This window comes from Prionailurus bengalensis, chromosome D1 (genome assembly GCF_016509475.1).
Source record: "Prionailurus bengalensis isolate Pbe53 chromosome D1, Fcat_Pben_1.1_paternal_pri, whole genome shotgun sequence".
In the NCBI taxonomy this organism is placed as follows: Eukaryota; Metazoa; Chordata; class Mammalia; order Carnivora; family Felidae; genus Prionailurus; species Prionailurus bengalensis.
Window position 1 is genome coordinate 76,078,014 of NC_057346.1, and position 20,989 is coordinate 76,099,002.

At 48.4% G+C, this 20,989-nt stretch overlaps 1 protein-coding gene across 24 annotated transcripts in view; it reads left to right on the forward strand.

Annotated features, from left to right (window-relative positions):
- The window catches only part of NAV2 (neuron navigator 2), a 739,922-nt gene that overhangs the window by 611,533 nt on the left and 107,400 nt on the right, over positions 1-20,989 (forward strand). For all 24 annotated transcript variants that reach the window (XR_006297427.1, XM_043580801.1, XM_043580796.1 and 21 more), the window contains one exon: positions 2,714-2,836. Coding sequence is in view for 23 of the 24 variants with exons in the window: in XM_043580801.1 (XP_043436736.1) it covers positions 2,714-2,836 (123 nt within the window). In the remaining variant the exon portion in view is untranslated. The remainder of the gene's footprint in view (positions 1-2,713; positions 2,837-20,989) is intronic.

Here is a 20,989-nt window from a genome sequence, read left to right on the forward strand (position 1 = left end):
CAACAGATTGTGTTCTGAGGAGCTTCCCCTGAATTCTCCTTGAAAGGACATTTGATCTGGGAAGTCTAGCTCCTGGCAAAGTCGCTGCATTTTGACGTAGGTGGGTTTTTTCTCGTTGTGCCAGTGTAGAATGTGTGCAGAGAGCCAGCACTGGACCCTGGGTCACATTGAATGGGTGGGTGGATGGATGGACTGATGGATGGGTACACAGACAGATAAATGGTTTCATTTGCATTTCTATGTGTCTTAGATGTCATGTTCCCTGACATTTAAGAGGAAGGAAAACCTGGGCTTCATCGGCGGAACATGCGACTCTTGATCTCGGGGTTATGAGTTTGAGACCCATGTTGGGGGTAGAGATTACTAAAAAAAGTAAACTTTCCAAAGGAAAAAAAATTATTTAAAAAAAAGGAAGGGCTGCTGGCTGGCTCAGTTGGAAGGGCATGTGACTCTTGATGTCGGGGTTTGAGCCCCCCGTTGGGTGTACGGACTACTTAAAAAATAAAATCTTAAAAAATAAATAAAATAAAAAGAGGAAAGAAAACCTGTAATTGGTGTCCTCCCAAAAAGTTTTTGCTAGATCCCATTCTGGTCTTCATTCAACAAAACCCATTTGTCTTAAGCACTTAACACGTGTTAGGTACATGGGATACAGATTTGAACAACATTATAACAGTCCCTGTCTTCAGGGAGCTCACTGTGTAGTGTAGGAGATAAGCATGAAAGGTGATCACACAAATAATTGTTTAACTATAGCTGTCGTCACTATGTTTTTTTTTTGTTTTATTGAGATACAATTCATAAAATTCACCCTTTAAAGGCATATAATTTAGTGGTGTTTGGTGTATTTACAAAATGTTTTTTTGCTTTTAAAACGATACGGTTGGGGGGTGCCTGGGAGGCTCAGTCAGTTAAACGTCCAACTTCAGTTCGGGTCATGATCTCACGGTTCATGGGTTCGAGCCCCACGTCAGGCTCTGTGCTGACAGCTTGGAGCCTGGTGCCTCCTTCAGATTCTGTGTCTCCCTCTCTCTCTGCCTGCCTCAACTCATGCTCTGTCTCTGTCTCTCAAAAATAAATAAATGTTAAAAAAAAATTAAAATGATACAATTGAGTGAAAAATGGATTCTAATCTGTTGTTGTTTTGTTGGCACAACCACAAATAATTGGTTTGACTGCCCCAACAGACTTTACATTATGTGGGCATTGCATTGTCTGTGATCTTTAACGTCATAAAGGAGGGGCAGGAGGGGACGTGGGAGAAGTTCAAGTTAGACATGGTGTCCTCGAAGCTGCTGTAAGGAAGAATTCTTTTGACATACGTGGAAGCTTCTTACCGCAGATGCTCCAGTGAGAACTTTCTTCTCTGCCCCCAACTTGAACTTAACTGTTTCTGGGCCGCCTCCCATAGTATCCTCTAATTCCATTTTTCTGAGAGTATATCCCAAGAAGGTCCCAAACGAGAAGTAGAAGAAAGTCAGGAATTGACAACCCTCAGGATCTACCCCATATATTCTAAAGTTCAAATTCCAAAGGCAGTAAAACTTTCCGTGATGCAGCTCAGCTGACTGTTTCAGGAAAATCACCACTCGTTGGTCTTCTTCGTACATGTCATTTTACTTGAAACGTAAGGCGTCTGCATTTTCACACACCTTGCAGGTTTATCTGCTGGGGGCCGTGTAGGAATTAAAGGGATCTGAGTTTGGTTTCTTGCTCTTTGGTTTGTCTTCCTGTTCTCTGAAGATGCAAGCAGTCTCCCTTATGGGGTATTGTGAAGGAGACAGTGTAGGAGTGCTAAAGCTGCTTTGTACCTGAACTACCTCCTACTGGTGGCTAAGCTCTCGGGAACTGGTCTGGTTGGCAGACAGCCACCTATGCAGAAGTTCCAGGGCTACCCTTTCCCCCGATAACACTGACTTCCTCGGAAGATAGCTTTGTGGCCTCACCAAGAGATCTGGAAAGGGGTAAGTTAGTGTGAGTGTTATTCAGAGAGTTTTGTGACAGCCCTCTTAAGACATTGGTATCAAAGGTGAAATTCACCATTGTAGGTAGATACTTCAAGATGATGACGACCATAATAATGTCTCCCACGTGTATGGTCTTATACACATTGCAGAGCACTTTCATGTGCCTTATCTGGCTAATTCTCATGTCTGCCTTGGGAAGCAGGAAAGCTGTGGTATTCCCATACTTTAGATGAAAGGCTCAGAGCCCAGAGAAGTAACTTGCCCACGATGACAAAGGTGGCTCATCTGTCCTCGGTCTTTTCTTTCCACTCTTAAAAGCTTGCCTACTTTCTCCACTGCGCTGTTCTGTAATTGTTCCCCCCTATGATTCGCTGATGATTGTCAGTCCCATTCGCATCACTTAGGTAAAACACCTGCTTGTATAAATGCTGACATTAAAAAGAATGTCACGAATACATCTGACAGTTAATTTTATTCACTAGTTCCCTTCTGCTCTATAGATTCCTGTTGAGTTTGGGTTAATTAAGCTGTGTTCTATTTTTGCTATCAAGTGGGTGATCTTTTGTGTTGAATCAACAGCTGATTTATCCCTGGGCTGTGATTAGTGACAGAGCCTCGGGAAAGCCTTAGTTCCTTCCCCCCTTAGAGCACAGGGTGGCCATGGAGAGCTTCTGGATGTGAACAACGGGACTGTATACAAATTGCTTTTGACCATACATTTGCATCATCCTGTGCTCCTATTAAAGGTACATGACCGATGGTGGACTTGGCCTCTATACTCGTCGCCTGAACCGGCTCCCTGATGGGATGGCTGTGGTGCGGGAGACCCTACAGAGAAATACCTCCCTGGGCCTCGGAGATGCCGACAGGTAAGTTTGCTCCACTTGGGACTGACCAGGTGCAGAGATCCTTCCAGAGTGGGCTGAGGAACGAGGGTGTGATATTGAGAGCGAGCCGATGGGCACTGTTTTAATCCACCTGGGGGGTTGGGAGGCCTTGAAGCTGTGCCTGGGGTCAGGAGCTGGCACAGCAGGTAGGAGGCGGCTGCTGAAAGGGGTTCTTGTGTCCTGCTTCTGGCTAGGCTAGTGCTCCTGATAGCAATAATAGAGGGAGTTCAGGCTCGGGTACTTTTTGTTTTGTTTTGACCGTTGCTACTGCATCTTTAATTCAGCAGGCCCCAGGGATCTGCTTTACTTCTTCTATTAGCAAGCTTTCTAGGTATTATGTCTTGGAACAGAGTCCCTAATGGTACACAGAAGGTCTGTGTGCAGAAGGGAGTGCTCTTGGCCATGGCTGATCAGGCTTCACTGTAGGTCTCCTGTGGCCTGGCGACAGGAAGCAAGGCCTAAGGATGTAGTTTATGGTGAGTAGTTGACATTATAGGGCTTGGCCAGTCTTCGCTGCAGCCACCATCCGAGATGAAAAGAGCTTCAGAGACCATTACAATATAGAGGACTATTTGGTAATCCTTAGTCTGACACAGATGGATTCTATGGCCTTGAGCAATCTATTAAAGTAGGGATTTGGACCTTATGATTTCCAAAATCCCTTGCAGCTCTGATGTGCTGTATTTGATTTCAATACCTTTTGGTGATCTGACTGTTGAAGGATTTTACTGGCTTGCTTGACATCTTTCATGTGGGGTGAGGAGACAGAACATGGAATTTAGATGTGTGGGCTTGGAGTCACCTTACACTTTTGGGTGTTAATCCTCATGTGCCAGAAAGCCCCATATTTGTAGCACAGACCTGGTTTCTTGCTGTTCTCTTTGCCGGACATACTTTTTACAAAGAGCTAAGTGACATCTGTGATTCTCTGGCTTCAGAGAAATAGGGCAGCACAGTAAGGAAAGAGAGGCTGAAGTTACCCCCAGGAATGGCATTTGCTCAAGAGGAATCTTCATCTTCTCTCCGGGAAGGCTCAGAAGCCTGGGCTCCGGTAGAGAACACTGAATTCATTGTCAGGAACTTGGGATCTGGCCCAGGCTCTGCCACTAACTTGAATATGTCCTTCTCAGAGTCCTCCCCGGTGTCCAGGCTGGTGATTTATACCCACATGACAAAGGCTTTTCACCACAGTGCCAGTTCAGGTCAGCTTTGTTCCTGTAATTAATTCATTTAAAAGTATTGGTTTGAAAATTCCATAGAAAGGTGGGCCTTTTGAGAACTGCTCTTTCTAAGGCTAAAATGCTCTGTAACTAAAATCTTTGGAGTCAATACTATCAGGGAGAAAATCAGCTGCTGTAACACCCCCACTGGAGATTTCACAATTTACCCAGTTATTGTGGTGATTGGTCTTTTCCTGTAAACATGTATCTGGTTAATAAATCTATGAGAGTGAAATTCAGGCTTTACAAGGTACATTTTCCCTTGTAGCAAAAGAAGAATCTGTGCCTAGGCACTTTAATTTAATGCTTCATTGCGGGGTTAATGGAATTATTATAGATCACAGCTGAGCTCTTTTCTGCTTTTGGAGGTAGAAGATTACAGTGGGGGCTAGAGAGCTGGATGGTGTTTGTCATGTCGTTCTAGTTTAGCCTGTGTGATGGGACCAGTTGAACCACAGTGTCTTCTGGTTCTCCCCAGACTGGACTGCTCAGATGTGATCACTTAAGACCAAATGGATAACTGACCAAGTTTTAAAGAAAGATTTCAGGGGCGCCTGGGTGGCTCAGTCGGTTAAGTGTCCGACTTTGGCTCCAGTCATCATCTCACAGTTTGTGAGTTCGAGCCCCACGTCGGGCTCTCTGCCCCTTCCCTGCTCGCGTGTGTGCTCTCTCTCTCTCTTTCTCTCTCAAAAATAAACGGGAAAGAAAGAAAGAAAGAAAGAAAGAAAGAAGAAAGAAAGAATTCAGATGGATTTTTTTTAAAGTAGGATTTAATAGGGGCGCCTGGGTGGCTCAGTTGGTTAAGCTTCTGACTTCCGCTCAGGTCATGATCTCACGGTTCATGAGTTCGAGCCCCGCGTCGGGCTCTGTGCTGACAGCTCAGAGCCTGGAGCCTGTTTTAGATTCTGTGTCTCCCTCTCTCTCTCTGACCCTCCCCCATTCATGCTCTGTCTTTCTCTGTCTCTCTCTGTCTCAAAAGTAAATAAACGTTAAAAAAAAAAAAAAAACTTAAAAAAAAAAGTAGGATTTAATAATGCTTCTAAATTTCCTATTTCATGTAAGTTTGGACCTGGAGGCAGTGAGATATTTTAGGTTGTTCTCAAATATGTTAAATTTCTTTGATTCTAAAGTTGACCACGTAAATGCTTCAGTTTGGCTAAGTTGAAATAATAGTAGATTTGTTGCTCTAAAGTTCTTCATGTACGTCTCTTCCAAAAACTATATCCTACCTGAGTGTTTCCCAAAGTGGGAGACTAACATTAGTGTTATAGGAAATAATTTTAGATAGTAGACAGGGAGATATTTATTTTCAACAATTACACTTTAATTGTAATGTTTAAAAAAATTATAACTAGTGCATCAAACCCAAGATTTTACAAATATTGTTTAGGGTAAAGAATAGTGTAGGTGTGAGACAACTGAATGTGAAATATCAAGGAAGATATCACAGATGGCGTGCAGATTTTTTTTTTAAAGTAGTATGCAAATGACTGCAGACTAGGTAGTCCTTTAAATAAGAAATATGTTCTTTACATTATTTAAATTAGACAAGTGAAAAAATGTAGACAAAAGAGGCAACACCTTTCCAGAATTCTTCCCTTTTAACCTGAAAAAAGAAGTTCCCAGAGCAGAGGTATTCCCAGGAGGTTCTTTTTAAAAGAGACAGCTCAGGGGCACCTGGGTGGCTCAGTCAGTTAAGCATCCAACTCTTAATCTCAGCTCAGGTCTTGATCTCAGGGTTGTGGGTTCAAGCCCCACTTTGGGCTCCATGCTGGGCATGAAGCCTACTAAAAAAAAAGAAAAAAAAGGAAAAAAGCCCACTTCTTAAGGATTCATGCATAGGCAGCAGACTACACGAGTTCCACAAAGGAAATAGGAAAGTACTGAGCGATCAGACCTCAGCCAAGGGAAGAAGTGCCCAAGACGGACAGATCACCTCACCGCACCAGTAGGAAAATCATTAACCACAGCAGCTCGGCTGTGGAGTACAGCTATTCCAGGATAAGGCCCCAAAAGATGCTGACCTACCAGACAGACCGTGGCTGTTTGCAACAGGATGTGGCTTGGGTATCTTCAGGGCTATTAAAAGTAACCGATAGGAATGTGTACCTTCGGAGCCTGGGAGATAGGGGCCGTGTCGGTCTGTGAGTCTTGTATGTCAGCAGCCGGCTTCTGAGTAATAATAAATGATGATAATAAATCCACAGTGCCACGTCTGCCCTTGATCTCCTGTCACTCTTTGGGGTTACCACCCCTGGGCTCCAGCTTTTACCTGATAGTCATCAGTAGCGACTTCCAGCAAACTAGAGCCAGCCAGCTGAGGGAGCAGGATCAAAAGGGACAAATGGAGGCAGCTTGTTACAAGTCACGGGCCCCAGATAGCAGACAAATAAAGAAAAGTTGGGCATGGAGGCCCCTGGGTTGGCAGCCTGGGAGGAAAAAGAAATACAACACGGAGAGCCCAGAAACCAGTCTCGCAGACAGTCAGATGGTTTGTTGAACTCCCGCGGGTTCCTGCATGCTGTCCCCTCAGAACCCATCAAAAGTTCTTAGACTCCCGCAAGTTGAGTGCTTTCATAGCTTAAAGCTCAGCTCTGGAAAGTTTCTATCCCCAAGAACATTTCTTCGTCCCTCCGAAACAATTGCTGTGCTCGTGGCCTTTTCTGTCATCACTGTCATGCTGTTGTGTGCAGTGGGCTGACGCAGTTAGAGGCTTCTAAATGTCATCCCCCAGTCATACAAGTGTCACTGAGGAACCAGGCTCTTTGTGCACATTTAGATCGGGGGGGGGCTACAGAATTACTTGGTAACTTTCTTCTAAACCATTAGAATGTTTATTGAACTCCACTGGTTTTTATTAACGAGTAATAAAAATAGCAAAACACGAATGCTTGCGTGGTAACATGTCCGCCTGAGACTTGCACAAAATGACAATTGCCCTCTGATGTCACGCCAAGAAACCGAGCAGGAAGAAAAAGCCATTTTTATTCCTCCTTTACAAGGTTTTCATTCCCCTCCAAATTGTGAATGTTTTCACTACTGAGATTGCACTTTCCGTTAAGGAGTCACAGTCATCGTACAGACTTGACCGTCTGCATTTAGGGCCCTGACCTTGGTGCTCAGAGCTGTCCCAGTTTCAGCTTGAATTGAGAGTCCCATGGTGTGAGGACGTAACTATGCAACCTGGTATTTGACCAGCCTGGCAAGCCGAGCCTTCCTTCTCACCGGTTATGTCACAAGATCTCCAAGAGCCCTAGGGCACCGCTGAGCTTTGTGATTTGTGTAGAACAGGGCAGCCTCCTGGCACCAAATCATGTATTCACAGATTCAGGCCTGACCTGCAGAGAGGAGTTTAACCCAGGTCAAGGGTCCCCAGCCAGCTGATGGAATCGGTGGGACCCCTTATCAGGTGGTAGGTCCCCAACTCAGGTATTTCTTAGTTACAGCCCCTGCTGGGGTATGCAGATGAGAGGAAGCCCAGTGGGAACCACTCCCTTGCCCTCCATTCCAAGCCCACGTAGACCGGGTAATGGTCCCATGGTGTCCACAGCCTAGTCCCCAGAACCTGTGGATATGTTACACCGCATGGCCAGGAGGAGTTACAGTTGTTTATCAGCAGATGTTTAGATAGAGGGATTACTATGAATTATCCTAGCAGGCCCAGCGTGATCACAGGTCCTTAAAAGTGGAAGAGGTGGGCGGGAGAGGAGGCAGAGCAGGGAGATGTAAGAGGGACCCCACTTGTCCTTGCTGGCTCTGAAGACCGCCGAAGGGGCCACAGCCAAGGAGTGCCCGTGGCGTCTCTAAAGGGGCAAAGGCAAGGAACAGACATTCTCCCAGAGCCTCTCAAGTGAGTGCAGCCCTACCAACACCCATTGCTTTCGGTCCACAGGACTCCACTTGGACTTCTGCCTTACAAAATTGTAAGATAGTACATTTTTGTTGTGTGGTTTTTTTTAATTGTTTTTAAAGTTTATTTATTTTGAGAGAGATAGAGACAGCACAAGCAGGGGAGGGGCAGGGAAAGAGGGAGAGAGAAAGAGAATCTCAAGCAGGGTCTGCACGGCTTGAACCCATGAAAGCATGAGGTCATGACCTGAGCCGAAACCGAGAGTCAGACACTTAACCAACTGAGCCACTCAGGTGCTCCCATTTTTGTTGTTTTTGACACCATGTTTATAATAATTTTTTACGGCAGCAATACAAAACTAATACAGTGCCTTACCAGGTGACAATAAAAACAGTAGTAGTCGCCATTTCCCGATGGATCCCTGTATCAAGCACCTGACATGCATGATGTCCTTTCCTCCTAACTCTGAGCCTTTGAGGGGCAGTATGATCCCGGTTTCATAGACTTGCAGCAGTGGTGCCCTGAGAGTGTCAGTAAACGTGCTGAAGGTCACATACACCCCTAACAGGTGTCCAGGCTGGATGGAAAGCCAGGCCCTCCAGACCCTCCCAGGTGCTCTAACCACTTAACATTACTGCCTCTTCAGGGAGCCCTTGGTGCAGAGATTCTTGGATTCCCTTGTTCCAGGCCCTTATCCTGGTGTCCTCTCTTTATTTATTTATTTATTTATTTATTTATTTATTTATTTTTCACATTTGTTTATGTTGAAAGGGAGGGGGGAGGGGCAGGGAGATAGAGAGAGAGAGAGAGAGAGAGAGAGAGAGAGAGAGAGAAAGAAAGAAAGAAAGAAAGAGAAAGAATATCCCAAGCAGGCTCTGCGCTGTCAGCACAGAGCCCAGCACGGGGCTCGAACTCATGAAACAGGATCATGACCTGAGCGGAAACCAAGAGTCTTGACAGTTAAGCAACTGAGCCACCCAGGCGCCCCCTGGTATCATATCTTTAAATGAGCCCCTAGTCACTGAAAATGCAAGCACCTGGACCTCCTCGAGGAAGAGTGCAAAACAATTTGTCTTAAGAGGGACAAGGGGATATTTTATGACTCCTCTCCCCTCCCCCCATCCCAGACTGTTGGCACCTGGACACTGCAGGTGGGCTTGCCCTCGCCCCCTTTTCCATCACTGCTCTCAGACCTCAAGGAAAAGGCCCTTTCTTACACAGAATGAGCCGGTTACTCTGTGGCCTCCTGTGGGTTTAGACTAGTGTGCTCATTTTTTAAATCTGATCTCTTGCAGACTTGTATGGTTGGCTAGGGGAGGAACCTCCCCAAGTGAGGGCTGGTGCTTCCCTTTCATGATCCAGGACATCCAGGACACCCCCCCCCCCCCCCCAGAGTCTGCAGAGAGCCTGCAGTCATCTGAAAAATTCTCTTTCCCGGTCCTGACTAACCACTCAGTGGTCTCTGAACCACTGCTGGAGTCTCTCTGCCCAGAGCGTAGAGGGCAGTGGGCCTCCGTGGCCAGGCCATGATTTAAGGAGCTCCCCCAACCCTTCCTCCCTCCTCACTCACTGCCCCCTTCTGGGTCTGCCCTGCGCTGCGAGTTCCTCGCCAACACCAGGAAAGGCACAGGGGAGCTTTCCTTCTCTTACTGTTAATCCCACCTCATGCCATCTCTAGGTGTCAGTAGCTGAACCCCGTTTCCCTTACAGTCATGTGGTGGGAGTGAGAGAATATAGATCGGCACTGCCCAGTAGAAGAGCCACTAATGAAATGTGGCCATCGGAATGTAAAATTAACAGAAATTGAAAGGTGGGTTTCTTAGTTGCACTAGCCACGCATTCCAGGTGCTCGCAAGTCCCATTGGTTCCTGGCTTCCCTACTGGACAATGTAGACGGAACATTTCCATCATTGTAGAAGGTATTTTTGGACAGCACTCAGATAAACCACCTAGTCATATTTCAGAAGGCAGCCATGGGGGCGTCTGGGTGGCTCGGTTGGTTGAGCGTCCGACTCTTGATTTTGGCTCGGGTCACAGTCTCATGGTTTGTGGGTTCGAGCCCCATGTCGGACTTCTCACTGACAGCATGGAGCCTGCTTGGGATTCTCCCTCTCCCTCTCTCTCTTCCCCTGCCCACTCACGTGCGCACACATACTCTCTCTCTCAAATAAATAAACATTTTTTTAAAAAGGCAGCTGTGGAGTGAAGGGAAGAGGCAGGGTTGGCTGTAAGGAGACCCAGGTTCCAGTCTTCACTTTCAGGCAAGTTCCTTAACTCTCTGTGTTTTGGGGGTTTGTCTCTAACATGAGGACAGCGCTCATACATGTCTCCCAGGACGGTTGTCCTGAGTACACGAGATGGAGGTGGTAAAAGCGTTTTGTAAAGTACTGAGCAAAGATAAGTACTCGGATACTCCTGAGTCCTACAAGCCGTTCGGAGCACTCTGGGCTCTGCCTCTTTGTGATTCTCTTTTCTTTATATTAATTAACATAATTAAGCCCTCTTCTTTCCACAACAGCTTAGAATAACTACATGAAATACAAGGGTTGTAAATTAAGGCAGTGAAGCATGAGGACCGTGGGCTGGGGATGTAAGTTAGAGTAGGACATGTAGAAGAGGGAGAGAATTGAGAATACAGATAAACCCACCAGAAGATCCTGCGTGGTGGCACATTTTAGCGGTGCCTCAGCGCTGAGCCTCCTACCAGCTTAAGTGAAGTGAACTTCGACTTGCTTTCTCCTCCCTTGTGACTTTGCCCATCCTAGTCTGCGTTCATCTCTCCTTGCTTGGGTCCATCAGCTGATCTCTCTCTCTCCTTCTCCCTCTCCCCTTCTCCCTCTCCCCTTCTCCCTCTCCCCTTCTCCCTCTCCCACCCCCTTTCTTCCCTCTCTCATTCTCCTTGCTTTCCCCTTTTGACTGCCTGTTAACACCTACTAGTGCCCCTGGGCATTTTCTTAGTTCTGCATTCAAGGCTTATGCTCCTATTTTGGGACAAGAAGATGCCTCTAGCACAGCACCCAGCATCCACGATCCTTTCAGTCCCTCTCCCCCTTCTCTCCTGCTTGTGGACAGCAAGGGAGACAAAGTGGGAGAGAGTGAGAGTCGCATTCATCTTCAAGCTCATAAAAGGAGCCTTAGAGGCAAATCTCTATTTCCGTGGTAACAGGGTAGTAATTACTGCATTGGCTTTTCCCAAGGGCCTCTTTGCTGCTGGTACCACTGGCTTCCTTCTCAAGGAAGCGCTGCTTCTTGTGGAATGGGTGGGCAGGGGCCACCTGTGCTGAACAGGAGGGTGGTGCTGACAGGAAGCAAACCATCTGCACTTTAAGCCACAAAGGAATTCTCCCAGAGGGGTTGTGCAGAGAAGAGAATGAATAGTCTGTGGAGTATCATTTCATGTGCATGCCGTGTTTTCACTTAAAAAAAAAAAAAAAAAAAAGAATAAAGCAGCATCGTGGCCCCAGGAGAATCTTTCAGTCGTCACTACTGCCTGACTTCGTAACTGTGTCCCAGGTCACACGCGAGCAGAAGCACAGCTGAGTGTGTGTGCGCGTGGGGGTGGGGCGCACAACCACTCCTCCAAAGTACATTTCCCAAAGCTAGTGCCTTTTCAGTAGTTGCGTACGGGTAGTTTTTAGACTTGATGGTGGTTCAGAGTTTGAGAAGACATCTAGCAATATGAAAGCAGGCACGCGAGGTCAAAGAGAGAAGCCAAAATGGGGTACCTTTTTCTGTGCTTACTCCCTTAGCAACCCAAAGCTTAGCCCCCAACCCCAAGTCGAAAATCTGACTACATCTGTGCCCTGCAGCAGAAAATGGCATCGTGTGTTTTAATCCAGGTACCTGGGCAAGTCTTTGCATCAGTCAGGATGGGATCGTCTGTGCTGTGTGACAAACAACTCCAAAACACCCAGTTCACTGCAGCTCATTAAGAGGCCGTGTTGTACATCATTTTCACTCAGGACCCAGGGTGCCAGAGTCCTGACCATTTAAAGCACTGGCAAACCATGGCCAGGAGGAGGAGAGTGTGGTGAGCCATGTGCCGTCTCTTAAACTTCTGCCCAGACGTGGCCCATATGACTTCCACTGATTGGTTGTTGGCTGAAGGAAGTCATGTGGCTACACTTCACACGTGAATGCGAGTATAATTCTACCACATACATGCCTGTGAGAATAGAAAATATATGGTGAACGATACTAGTGACTGTCATTGTTTTATTACCTGCAGGTGACTGCCCTGGCTTCCTACCACCCCCTCCCCATTATTGAACCAATTCTGTATCATGCAGTCCGTCACGTATTTGGTACCTGTGCATCGTCAGGCACTGTGCCGCCAGTCTGACTGATGGTCTTTGGTAGCTCCTCTGGGCTGGGAAGAGGGAGGAAATGGCTGAGGAGTGTGGTAACTGAGTTAGAAAAGGCATTGTAAGCAATGCTATGGGTCAGCTGCGTTTCAACAAAGTATTTGGACTGTGTTTTGATATGTGACAGCTTATGGGAAATGCTTATGGGGTTATTTAATATTTACTGAGTACCTACTATGTATTACGCCCTGGGGATCCAGGGATGAGTAGGACATAGTCCCTGCTCCCTGCTGTCAGGAAGCTTGCAGTCAGGGGCGCCTGGGTGGCTCAGTCCGTTGGGTGTCCAACTTCGGCTCAGGTCATGGTCTCCTGCCTCATGAGTTCGAGCCCCGCGTTGGGCTCTGTGCTGACAGCTCAGCCTGGAGTCTGTTTCGGATTTTGTGTCTCCCTCTGTCTCTGCCCCTCCCCTGCTCATGCTCTGTCTCTCTCGAAAATAAATAAACATTTTTTTTAAAAAAAGCTTGCAATCAAATAGAGGGGTTAGAAGCCAAATAAGCCATCATAATGCACTTTGCCCAGGGCCATAGAGACTTCCACCATGTGGCACGGGAGCAGAAAGGACCAGGAGTATCCCTGGGGGTTAAATGTCGTTCTAAACTTGTTATCATAGTAAAACGTAGGGGAAGGCTCTTTTCCTGCCGGTGATGATTTGAAAGATCCTGCAGAAACATTACCCAAGTGTCAAAATAGGCCTGCTTATCTCATCTGTTTGAGATTTTCTTTTTATTTCCTTTAATGTCCTTGGTCATTTTTTAAGAGCACCATAGCCTTGACTTCTGTTACTGAAATGGAAGAGCTGATGGAAATAAGCCCTGTGGATAAGGCAGCCCTTACACTGGCCTGTGAAATGTCCCTGGTTACAGTGTAACCTTTAGACTTGTGTCATGCTGGACAGCTGTGCCAGCCCAGGGTTTTTATTCAAGGTTACCTTGCACGTAAATGCGTTTTCCCCAGACTGCCTCTCCCAGGCCAGTCCGTATGGAATAGAAGGTTACAGAGCAAAGCTGGTGGGGAAGGAGATCTTTGGAGTCACCAGTTGCAGCCCTCTCCCTTTGCCAAGGGAAACTGAGGCCCAGGGAGACTGTTAGTGGCCCAGTGACCAGTCTGTCTTCCAGGCTTTAGCAAACAGGGTGACATCTCAGTGTGAATTTGGAAAGGATGAACTCAAGAGTAACTCTTGGGGCGCCCGGGTGGCTCAGTCGGCTAAGTGTCCGACTTCGGCTCAGGTCATGATCTCGCCATTCATGAGTTCAAGCCCTGTGTCGGGCCCGTGCTAACAGCTGGCAGCCTAGAGCCTGCTTCAGATTCTGTGTCTCCCTCTCGTTCTGTGCCCTCCCCTGCTCACTTGCTTGCTGTCTCTCAGGAATAAATATTAAAAATTGAGAGAACGCACAGGAGGGGCAGAGAGATGGAGAGAGAGGGGATCCCAGTCCCACATTGTGACCGTGCAGAGCCCAATGCAGGTCTCAAATTCACAAACGGTGATATCATGATCTAAGCCAAAGTCAAAGAGTCGGTTGGTTAACCGACTGAGCCACCCAGGCGCCTTGTGTCCTCCAGTTTTTCATGTACACTCAGGCCGGCTGATTCTAAGGTCCCCAAGCTCCTGAGTCATTGTTCGTGTTTGTCACTTAAGGGCCGAGTTCGCAGAATGACTCATGAGTGTAGCTCATCCGCACAGGGCGGGGACCCCAGGACCTTTTCATCTCTGATAGTCATGATGACAGGTGTCATTGTGTGATGGTGTGTCAGTTAAGAGTGTGGTTCTTTCCCAAGGCCTCTGGTGTATGCAGATCCAGTGGGCTGAGCACCACCCCCTTCTGCTAGCAGACCCCTTCCAGAAGAGAGAAAGCCTCTGTCCTCACTGCTCTTCAAAGCCAAGCCTGTTCTAAGCTACTGCTGATGGTGAATGCAGGGGAAGGCCCCCAAATAGAAGGCCCAGGATGAAATCGTGCAAAGGGGAACGGTGGGATGGACAGAGCTGTGCATGAGTCATGGCACCGTGGACCTTCCTGATGCTTTGGAGGGATTCTGCAGTCATACATTGCAGCGGATTCTGCTCTAACTTGGAGCTTCACCAAAATTACATTAGGAGTTGCAGCTCATGGGACTATAGTCTTATTTTCATCGAGATAAAATTCCAAGTGACTGATAAGCAGCGAATTGTGTTTATTTGGGTGGGTGTTTTGACTCAGGATTTAGTTAGACTTGGATGTACAACGCTCCCTAAATCAGCACAAAGAGTGGGAGCTGCCTATGCAGAGAGGGGACAACCCGCCTTGGGAACAGGCGTTGTCAGGAATTTGGAAGGACTTCCCTATGCTGTGACTTTTCATCCAGTTGTCAGGCTTTGCAAGATACACCGGAGACCTGAAGGGCAGAACAGCACGTGGAGTGGGTTCACACAAGAAGACAGTGGGTTCTTTGCTCCGACCGTGGGTTCGGAGCAATCAGGCTCCGAAAGGTGACATTCCTTCGCCAAAGCCACAGTGCTGTGCAGGGCCAAGTCAGTATTCGAACTCGGGGCTCTCTGGGCACAAAACCATTGTGTTTACCTCTTCCTTTGTTCAACAGCCCAGTTTCCAGCCCTCCTGAAGGTGAAATTGACGTGGGGCTGCACGGGTACTTGCTGGGCATCTTCCTGGTGCCTAGCACCGATTTAGAGACTCGCAAAGGGGACAGCCTCTGGACTGCTGACCTTTAAGACGGTCCTTTCCCCAGGTCTCGTTGTGCCCATCTGGAGGCTCCATGAAAGGAGAGCCCAGGGGGTAGCTCAGCGTCATGCCAGCCTCTGCTCTTGCTGAGGGAACTCTGTCCCTTACTTGGGAGGATTTTAGGGATGCCTGAAGCCGTATCGTTTTCCTCTGAAGAACATTGAATGACTTCGGTGTCTGAACCTCCAGCCGTCTTCAGAGTTGCCTTTGTCATAGTGGACCCCTGGACCTTTGGGTCTGCCGTCCACCGCCTTCTCCCAGGGAGAAGGCTACTCCCAGGCACAGACCCCCGGGTCTCAGTGCTACAGGGAGAGGGGGCCAGCTGTGTCTGCTCCCCCGCGGCCCTGTTGTTTCCCCTTGTCCATGGCGCACTTTGATTTATCTCCCTCATTAATCTGTGATGCTCGGCCCTGTCACATTGCCTGAAATGAGAGCTGAAGAGAGACTCTGACATGTTGAGGGATGTCGCGGGCTTGTGTGGAGGAGATTAAACGGGGACTGAGGGAAATGAGGTGGTTTCATGGCTCGGTGGGCTCAAAGCCGCACCTCTCCCCCAGCTTAACCCTGCGATTTCGGGACAGGGACTCACAACACTACCAGGGGCAACATGAGGCTTGAAAAAAACTTGCTGGCCGCTGCTTTGGGCTGTCGTGACGTGCATTGGGGGTAACCCATGAGCACGTAGTAGATGCAGATGTGCAGCGGACCCACAGGGCATGGGATGAATCTGCCGTGTCACCTTTTGCAGGGTGCTCAGGTAGACTGGAGGCGAGAACAGGAGCCACTTGGGGTGTCCTCCAGTCAGCCAGAGCTTGCTTCGCTGGCTGAATACCGTGTGGACCAGAGGAGGGTGGACTCTGGGACCTTCTGCCTCGGACCACAGGAGTTCCTGTGGGGAGAAGGGATCCATTTCTCCGCTGTCAGGATGGAAGCAACTCATGAGGCTCTGGGAGCGCTAGGGACAGAGGTTCCTTGGGAGGCTGCCTAAATGCACGCACGGGGCTCAGCAGTTTGCAGTCTGTGCTCTGAGTCTCGTTAGCAGCAACAGCTCTCACTTCTTGAGCACCCAGCGTGTTCCAGGTATTCTCTCAGATGGTGTGCATATTTGCTTGAATGTGCCAAAGGACCCCACAGGACAGGCGTCAACCCCGTTTCACAGATGAGGAGTCCTGGGTCAGTGAGTCGAAGTGACCGGCCCAGGGGCACGCAGCCAGTGAGTGGCCCCCGTCTGTCTGACTTCAAAGCTAATATTCTCTTCAGGACATCATGATGCCTGTCTCTGAAAGGGTGGGTGGGTGTGGGGTGTGCCAGTGACAGTTGGTCCATGTATCCAGCTCTCTCTTTGAATAATCAAGAATGACCTCCCGGCTTCCTACCAAGTAACCTTCCGCTCATGCTTCAGGACTGGCTCCAGCCTTCCCTGGGAAGCCTCCCTGCCCTCTCCCCATTATCCCATAAACCCAGACAGGGTCCTCTAGGCATCTCTCATCCACCCAGGGTCTCCCTGTCACCTATGCTTTGCTCTCTGGTAGTAACATGCATTTGGAACATGGTCTCCTTTGGGGTGCCTGGCTGGCTCAGTCAGTACAGCATGCGACTCTAGATCCTGGGGTCATGAGTTCGAGCCCCATGTTAGGCATAGAGCCTACTTAAAAATACTTATATGGTATGTGGATTGTGGTGCCTCCTGCTAAACTAAGAGAGAGGAACCAGAAGACTATGTTACTCTCCTTGGCATTCCCAGGCTTTGCAGAGCCTCCATATATCGTAGCAGGTGTTTGCTGTATATTTAGTTAATTAATATTATCCTAAGAATGATTAGTAAGACTTAACTGAAAATTTAGATTCCCTCTCCTTTTCCATCCCATCCATTGGCAAGTGTTGGGCACACCCCTCCAAATGATCTCTCAAATTTCTCTACCCCCTTCTCTCTCGTTCGTTCTCTCTTTTTCTCTCTCTCTCCCCCCTCTCCATATCTGCCATCACATGGATCCAGGCTGCCCTCATCTCTCACGAGCTCCTACTGTGGCCTCCTGCCTGGGCTCATTGTGTTCTCTGAAAGCTTCATGTACATTGTCTAGCCACTGTGATCTTCTGAACACATCACATCCCCTCTGCCCCCTGCCTAGAACTTTACCTTAGTGGCTTCCCACTACACATAGAATAAAACCCAGACTCCTTACTATGGCCTCCAAGGACATGTTCTAGCCCCTGCCCATCTCTCTGGCCTCACCTCATCCCCCTTTCCCCTCTGTGACTCATGCCTTCATCCAGTCCCTTGAGCTTTCTCTTCCCTCTGCCTGGCATGTGCTTCCTACCCCTCTCCCGTTCCATTTATAAGGCCGACTCACCCTGTCCTTCAGGTCTCAACTCACACATCAGCGTCCTCTCAGAGACACTGCCCCTGACCATTCGATCTAACAAAGGTCTCAGCTGTTAGTGTCTTTTAGAGGATCCAGTCTATATCACATCCTTGATTTTTTTATTTGTATGTTATGTCTCTCCATCTAACTGTAAGCATCAGTAAAACAGTAACTAGGTCACTTCTGTTTGCAGCTTATTCTCCTTCCTAGCATAGTGCCTGGCTCAGAGCGGTGTTCATTACCTGGACCATGAATGGACGAATGACTGTGCAGCTCTGTGATGCAGGGCTAATGTGCAAAATATTTAAAACCATGTGATACAGGCACCACCCAACCAGATCAAGGCACTGGCCAATCAGAACAAGGCACCATCCAGTCAGATCAAGGCACTGGCCAATCAGAACATGACACTGACCAAACAGAACAAGGCACTGGCCAATCGGGCATTAGCAGCTGTAAACAACTCATGGCCTCATAAAATTAATCTGATGCTCAGGCTTATAGTGAACCAACCAACCCACTAAGTCCTTATCCAGTCTTTGAAATAAGTTAACCATGGCCCCAACCTGCCTTCAAAAAAATGGGTTTGTTGGTGTCCAGGAGCTTGTCCTATGGAAGACTGAATGGTTTGAGTCAGTCTACTATCTTATTTGGAAAACTGATTTCAAACCTTTGACCCTCCGACGTGTTCAGACCCCGACTATGCCGCTTTTCAGCTACGTGATTTCTCAGCTATATAAGACGTCAGTTAATTTAACCATCCTGAGCTCCTGTGTCCTCATCTGAAAAATAAAATTAATGAGCCCACTTCATAGAGCTGCTGAAGGACGAGTGAGGGTCGTGCAGGGATGGTGTCAGCACAGTGGCTGAGCCCAGCCCACACCCTCAGCACCTGGCAGCAGGTTTCACATAGCAAAGGACTAGCATGCCAATGGCATAGATGAGGAAAGGGAGGCACAGAAAAGTTCCAGTAGCTAAACTGGGGAACCAGGAACGAGACATGGCTCCTTTCAGCCTCAGGTCCAGCACTGTGGCCACCTGCCGGCAGCCCCTCCATCCCTCAACATACCCTTCTCTTTGATTCTGCTCACCCAGCCCTGGTTTCCCTGCTTCTCCTATCCTTGGGGCACTCTGTCAGGAGAAAGGCAGATGACGCCATTGAAGGCCTGAGACCCCAGTGGGTAACTGGCAAAAGCCAAAGCATTACACACTCCACGTCCCGGCAGGAGGTCCTGCTCTTTGGAACCAGCAGATTAACCACCATGTAACAACATCAGAGGTGCAAACCTGTGAAAATCCCTAGCAAAGGTCTTAAAACAGAACTTGAAAGGGTTTATGACCCTGTGGATTTGAACGTCTCTCTGCGCCAAGCTATAATTCCCGCTCGCTTTTGGAAGTAGAGATCAGAGCCATAATTTGAAGAGGGCCTTGGATCGTGCTCTGATTATGTTTCAAGATACACGCTGTGGGACGGTGAAGCTGCCGTGGGAGGGTCTGGGGTGCTGAACGGGCAGGGGGTATGGCGGGGAGGGGAGAGGAGAGTCAAGCAGGGTGTCTAGCTGAGGCAATTAAATGTCCTTGCTTCTCACTTTAAACAGAGGCCCGAGGTAGTCTCCCAGAGGGCTGTGCTCTTAATGATCTGGAATAAAGGGGTAGAGAGCAAAGCCAGCAAGCCTGTGTGGCTAATACAGCCCTGGCCTTGAATGGCGCTGCAGGAAGTCTGTAGGGGAGCTGCTCTGTCCACAAGCAGCACTTGTCATGTTAATGACTCAGCCACTCTGGTGCCACTGAGGTCAGCTCCCAGATTTCAGATTTGAGCTCTGCTAAAGCTGGAGCCAGAGAGCTGCCTCTCTGTCTCTGTCTCTGTGTCTCTCCTCCCCACCCCACCCCCCTTCCTGGCATGTTCTGTGGTTCCTGGCACAGTCCCTCTGCTGTATTGCCACTGTCCTCTTACTCATGACACCGTCCCCAGCACAGACACAGCGATCTGACTGTGTGCATCCCTCGCCTGCTTAAAATCCTTTGCGGCCCCCACATCACAGACAAGTTAGAGTGCCAGCCTCCAGAGGTCCCCCAGCCTTGGCCTTTGCTGCCACACCAGCCTCACTGTCCATGTCCTAATCCACAGCACCAAACTCTTAGCTGTCTCCAGCATAGTGCACGGTGTTCTGAGTCACTGTGCCCCTACCCATAGAATCCCCTCTCCTGAGCCTACTTTGCCAGGCTGACACACATGCTTCTGTCAACATTCAATTCCAGTGTCACCTTGCTGGGCATCTCAGACTTAGTAAGTTTCCCTCCTTGCACTCCCAAAGGACCCCATGCGATCCTTTAACTTCTAACAAAATCTTGTCCTTCCCCCCACCATTTTCTCTGAAGCTTAAAAGCAGGGATTATCTTATTTATCACAGGGTTTTTAGGACCTAATAATATAGTGTCTGACACACAGTGGGTCCTCAGTCAATACTTGTTGAACTGAACTCCAATTTTAGCCAGATGAGTCCTGTCTCCCCAGGTTTTTCATTATGAACACCCTTGTTTTTCTCACTCTCAGCACCGATTCAGCCCTTAGCAGAGTGGCTGGCACAGAGTAGGTCTTCAGTGAGGATCAGATGCAAGTCTGATGGAGATGACTTGGGTGTGGCCGGCCCACCCATCTGGCATGGCACTTGCCAGAAGCTTACCGTGTATGAGGTGTTGTGCTAGTGCTGTGGGGACACAGGGATCTGGAGTGGAGCCTTCTTTACAGATACCAAAGCCCAAAGCCCTCTCCCTTATCTCAAAGACCTGGTCATGGGCGACTGAGGGGAAGGGCAGTGCAGACAGGGGAATGTCACTGCTTTCCAGTTCAGAGGTCAAAATGAGAGCACTGTAGCCTAGGTAGACTGAGAAGGATTCCTGGAAGAGGAAACTTTTAGGTGGGTCTTTGTAAGACTGGGATTTGTAAGTGGTGAGGAGGAAAAAGAGCAATCCAGGTTTGGCAGGGAGGGAAATGGGACAGAAGGAAAGAGGAAAGCCTAGGGATTCCATCTCTGGGAGAGGAAGTCCCTTCTCCGAAAGCTGACTGTCTTTTCCAGGCTGGTGGGTGCTTCAGTCTGGCACTTAAAGCCTCGCCTCTGGTAGCCACGTCCCACTGTGCCCTTCGGAAGTAACCTCTCCACCTCTAAGCTACTTCCCAGGTTATCCCCGTGTCCTTCAAGAGAAGCCTCCTGAAAACAGACACTTACGAACTGAGGCAAATAGCTGACTTATTTGTAGATGTGCTGGGGCTCATGATGTTAGAGCTGGTCACCTCCTAATGATTAAACACTATACAAACACCCGGGTGTCCCACTGTCAATGGATTGTAAACCGGGGGTGGGGTGGGGGAGCAGCTGTCCTCTGAGCTGGGAGGAAGTGAGACTGGAGAAATGCTTTCTGCCCTAAGCAACAGATCCATTTATGCAACCAGGAGGGAGGTCAGAGAGGAGAGAGCTAGGGTTCTGAGGTCACTGAGAGTGGAAAATAACAACTGCCCTCCTCCTCTCCCCTGTGCTAGGTGCTCTAATAGAATGGGCTGTGCATTAGTATGCATTACGGCCTGGCAGATTCGATATTGTAGTTGTGGAAATAGAGGTAGTAATT